This window comes from Camellia sinensis, chromosome 13 (assembly GCF_055761805.1).
Source record: "Camellia sinensis isolate YWXY chromosome 13, ASM5576180v1, whole genome shotgun sequence".
NCBI lineage: Eukaryota > Viridiplantae > Streptophyta > Magnoliopsida > Ericales > Theaceae > Camellia > Camellia sinensis.
The window spans coordinates 57,990,509-57,995,873 of NC_138973.1; the positions used below are offsets into that span (position 1 = coordinate 57,990,509).

At 36.0% G+C, this 5,365-nt stretch overlaps 1 protein-coding gene across 1 annotated transcript; it reads left to right on the forward strand.

Annotated features, from left to right (window-relative positions):
• Positions 1 to 3,211: 3,211 nt before the first annotated feature.
• On the forward strand, positions 3,212 to 4,384 carry LOC145805410 (L10-interacting MYB domain-containing protein-like). Its single transcript, XM_082900541.1, has 3 exons — positions 3,212 to 3,622; positions 3,755 to 3,904; positions 4,004 to 4,384. Exons 1-3 carry the CDS (start codon positions 3,212 to 3,214, stop codon positions 4,382 to 4,384), a joined length of 942 nt encoding a protein of 313 aa, XP_082756667.1.
• The last annotated feature ends 981 nt before the right edge of the window (positions 4,385 to 5,365 follow it).

Genomic DNA, 5,365 nt, shown 5'->3' on the forward strand with positions numbered 1-5,365 from the left:
TTTGGGAAGACAATTCAGGCTAAATTAGCCAAGTCACGACAAAAAAGGCTAATTAGCCAAGTGACGACAAAATGGAATTGAGCGGGTGTTGGGCGAGGGTGTCTCGTGCGAATTTACCGAATTGCCCCGAGAGGCTAAAGTCTGTCCCTCTGCAAACAGAAGCTCACACTAGAGCTCATACACACCCATTTCGGAGCAGAGGAGAAGAAGAACGGAGGTACTGGAGGCGGTCGGACCGACCTTGGCAGACGAAATCGCAACCGGAGATTGAAACCGCGGCCGCGAACAACAACCATCTCTTGCACACTCAAACCGATCTGCAGGTGACAATCTATGGCCTATTTGATTTGTTTTTTCTTCTTCCCATCTGCGTAGTGTATGTTCATAACAGCATCGGTTCATGGCCGATCTGTTGGCTCACGGTCGTTATTGGGTTGATTACACTGATATTATACACAGACCGGCCACCGATCTGTCTCATCCCTAAATCTCCTCTTTCAGATCTGTTCTGATGTTCGAAATCTGTTCGCATCCACCAAATTTGGGGCAGATTTGTATATATATATATATATATATAATATATGATCTGATTCAAATTGTTGGTCTGATATATATATATAATATATGATCTGATTCAAATAGTTGGTCTGATTTGTATATATACAAGTTCGGAAATGCAAATCTGGTGTTGAATTCGAATATCTGTTCGGATTGTTTGAAATGCAGATGTTCCATTTTTTTTTTGTTTTTTTTTTTTTTAATAAGAAATGATGTTCCCATTTCTGAGTGGCTCCCATTTGTGCTTAACAGAAATTAGAAATTCCCATTTGTGAAATGCTCTATTGCCCTGATTGTTGCGTAATGCTCAATTTCCATTTGTGAAATTTTTTGTAATTACATAAAAAAAATAATTCCAACTCTGGGTTACAAGTTACAGATATTAACAACAACTTGTGAAAAAATATATATCACTTGTGGTCCAAAAAGAAAAAAATTGAAAATCGGGATCAATTAAGCAATATATTAAAAATATATTACGAAGATATTAAAAAAATATATGTCAAATGTTTATTACAAATTTTGATTTACAAGGTAAAGACTGTAAAAATTTTATTACACATATATGTAAAAATTTAATTATGAAAAACTTTATCATGAATATATGAATAAATGTTTTGAAAAGAGACAAAAAATATATTGAACATATATTACAAATTAGATGTATTAATTTGCGTATATTTTTTACTGAAGACGAAATGGTCAATTCTCAATTCAAGAAAATCAATTAATTACATAAAAATTATTTTCCAACTAAATTTGGGAAGGAAGGTTCATATATTATCTACAGATATTAACACCAAATTACAAAATTTATTATATTTATATTAGAAATATATTAAACAAACAGTTTATTAAAAATACATTACAGTTAAAAATAAATGCGTGTAAAACTTTTATTACACAGATATGACAAAATTTATATATGAAAAACTATATCATAAATATATTCAAAAAATATTTTCAAAATATGAAAAAAAAAAAATTGTTGAAAATAAATTACAAATTAGATGTCTTAATTTGCATATATGTTTTACTTAGGACGAACTGCTCATTTCTCATTTCTAAAAAATAAATTAATTAGCACCGTAAATATTTTTATTACTACATTTGGGAAGGAAGGTAGATATATGTACATATATTAACAACAAATTACAAAATATATGAAATTTATGTTAGAAATATAGAAAAATAACAGTTGACTAAAAATATATTACGAAAATGTTTGACAGATATTAATAATGTATTAATATTATATATTACAAATTTAGAGGTAAACAATAAAGCGTGTAAAAGTTTTCTTAAACAGATATGACTACATTTAATTATGAAAAACTATATCGTTAATATATTCCAAAATGTTTTCTAAATAAAGAAAATATATATATTGAAAATATATTACAGATTAGATGTATTAATTTGCGTTTATTTTTTAACTCAACACGAAAGGGTCAATTCTCATTTCCTAAAAATAAATTAATTAGCACCATAACTATTTTCGAACTACATTTGGTAAGGAAGCTACATACATTATGTACATATATTACCAACAAATTACAAAATATATATAAAATTTATATTAAAAATATATTAAATAAATAGTTTATTTCCAATATATCTTAAACAAATGTTAGACAGATATTACTAATGTATTAATATTATATATTACAAATTTAGAGGAAAACAATAAAGAGTGTAAAAGTTTTATTAAACAGATATGACTACATGTAAGTATGAAAAATTTTATCATAAATATATTCAAAAACGTAAATATAGTACAAATATATGCTCACCAATCCATTTTGCTGCCTAGCATAAAAAATATTATCAAAATATATTACAACATAGATTTATTAATTTGAGTACGTAATCGTGTTCATGTTCATTCATGTCAATTTACTTTATATTAAATCGTAGCATGGCGTCGTTCACCTCAACGGCAACTTCCAGTACATGGCCAGGACGAATGTGTGCCTGTGGATATGGCCCGTGTATTGTTAGGATTTCCAGGTCCACCAAGAATCCAGGGCGTTCGTACTTTGTATGTCCCCGCCCTGTGGTGAGTGACCCAATCTTTACCGGTCATAACTTAATGAACATTAACAACCCATGAAACTAATAGTTGCATACTTTTCACTCATCAGCCTTGTGTCAGTTGGATTGGTTGGTGTGAAGAACGAAGCCATGAGAACCAAGGCTATGCGTCACCCGGAGATGAAATTGCCATGCAATTGCGGGCTGATGTCATAGACATTCAACAATCCTTGCGTGTGCTTAAGACCATTGTGTATGTGCTCTGCATTGTCGTTGTTATTTTGTTGTGCCGTATGTAAGCACCGTTACCATGTTCTTAGTATGTACAAAGACATTAGTATGTCTTGAATATGTTGTTAGTATGTAGTTAGTATGTTTGTAGTACGATGGTATTATGTTGTCGCATATGGGAGCCGTAATACTAACTATCATGTTTTTGTCCACTACTAACTCCCATGGAACCTGTGTACGTACGTAAAAAATGTTTTCAATGGGTATATGCAAATTTCATCTTCAGCATCATATATCTGCGTTTGTTGTTTTTAATGTGTCATCTGTTGTGTGTGTGTATGTAACAACCAAATTTGTGATGTATATCTTTTGTAACCGTACATTAGTAATGGCTTCCACACGTACTTCACCTCGTAACCACTCGAAAAGCAAAGGCGTTGTCAGTGACAAGTCAACCAGTCTTGAAGAGACACAAACGCAGCTAAGCCACAAGGCCTCATGGGACAGTAAGTCAGTCCGAGTTTTCCTCCAGTTGATTGCAAATGAGATTAGTAAAGGAAATCGGCCATTCTTAGTCCTCAGCCAGGCAGGGTACAAGTCCTTGTCAAGGAAATTTCAGAGAAAAACAGGAAAAAAACATGGACTTAAACAGTTGAAGAATAAGTACATGAGCTTGAAGAAAGAGTGGCAAGCGTGGATGAAGTTGATGGATTCAAGCAAGGGAGTGTCCGGGATAGGCTTTGACTATGACACCGGTTTGTTTCAGGCACCTGACGAGTGGTGGGACAAGATGGAATCAGTAAGTACATGTACCAACAAGTTTTATATTTCTCATTTACCAGTACATTTTTTACTTCTTAGTTCAACTTGAATAAAATTTATGAATATGAAATATAACGTCAACCTCTTTTACACATGTACATGTCTGCAGATCAACAAGGTGTGTGCGAAGTTCAGGAAGAAAACGTTGGAACACCGTGACTTGCTGGAGACGGTTTTCATGGGGGCAGCAGCTACTGGGAAGCACCATTGGACCCCGGGAGAGAACATTCCTGAAGCTGCTACGGACTCATCTGATTCAGTGCGTAGTTTGGGAGCCCAGCCATTCGCTGATCCGATACCCACAGGAGTATAGGACGTGGATTCCGATTCTTCACTGGAGCATGTGTCGATTGAAAAGGCAAAACGGAGAAAGACGCCATCAACAAGTGTTTCAAAGTCGAAGAAGGCAACAAGTGGTGCGTCTATTATTGCGGAGAGCATGAACAGAATGACAGATGTGGTCCGTTCGAAGAATCAGCAGGTCACGGTCAGGCACCTGACAGGCAACGAAGCACTGTACACTATTTCCGAGTGCATGCATAAACTGAGCAGTATTCCGTCTCTGATTGGTACACCGTTATTCCACTTCGCCTCCACACTTATGGATAACGCTGATTACCGGGAGGTCATGATGTGCCAGCCTGATGACAACCACATCATTGGCTGGCTTACACAGAAGCAGCTCCAGTGTACTGCGTCGGGGCCATTTGCAAACCTGTTTGGGGGTAGGCGGATGTGATGCTACGGTCTTACGAGTGTTGCAGATGCATGTCTTTTTCTTCCTTTTTAAAACTTAGACTTATGGTACTGTTTGTTATGTACTAAAACAGGATGGTGGTGTGTGCATGTTTTGCATTATGTCTTTTTTTTTTTTTTCTTCTTGCTAGCTACGGGCAGTGACAAGTTGTAGGTAAGTCCATGGGTTGACGGACCGGAAGCATGGTTGTGCTTCGTTTTTGGGAAATGAATGGGATGTTTACGGTTTAATATTTTGTGGCGCTACGTTTAAGACAGGGAAATACGTTTTCGATGCATGCTTCTGAATGCCTATATGTCGCAAGTTATTTTCTTAGTTTTGTGGTTGTTACAACCATGGCCCCCCTGTGAAGCATACGTTGAACAGCTTTTTTTTTTTTTTGCAAATCATATGATCATGCCTTCCAAAGGACATTGGTGACAGCATTGCGTTCATTACAAACAATGTCGACATTGTATAATTGCAAAATTCAATATAATTTAACTCAATGAATCACGTGCAAACTAATTGAAAGCCTGCCACTTTTGTAGGTTTTGCATCAACGAAAACGCGATGAATCCCTGGGATGGAAGCAACCATGATGAAATAATGGAAATGCTGAATCAAATGGCGGTCCAGCTGCAACAAGAACAGAACTGCACATTTCTACAAGCATGCCACTTGGCGACAGAATGGTACCAAAAACACATGCATAAAACGCCATGTCGCACTTCTATACTAACCGGGAATACATGGATATGCGAACTATATGCGGGGCATATGGGTCGCTTTGAGGAAAATGTTTGCATGCCGAAGGAAGTGTTTGCCGCCTTGTGTGAGACATTAGTAAATGATTTTGGGTTACAAGTCCCGCAACGTCCACATGGCTTAGCTGTTGAAGAAAGCGTTGCGATGTTTATCCATGTCTTGAAAGGGAAGCAAAATCGGGAAATCCAGGAACGCTTCCAACATTCTGGGGAGACT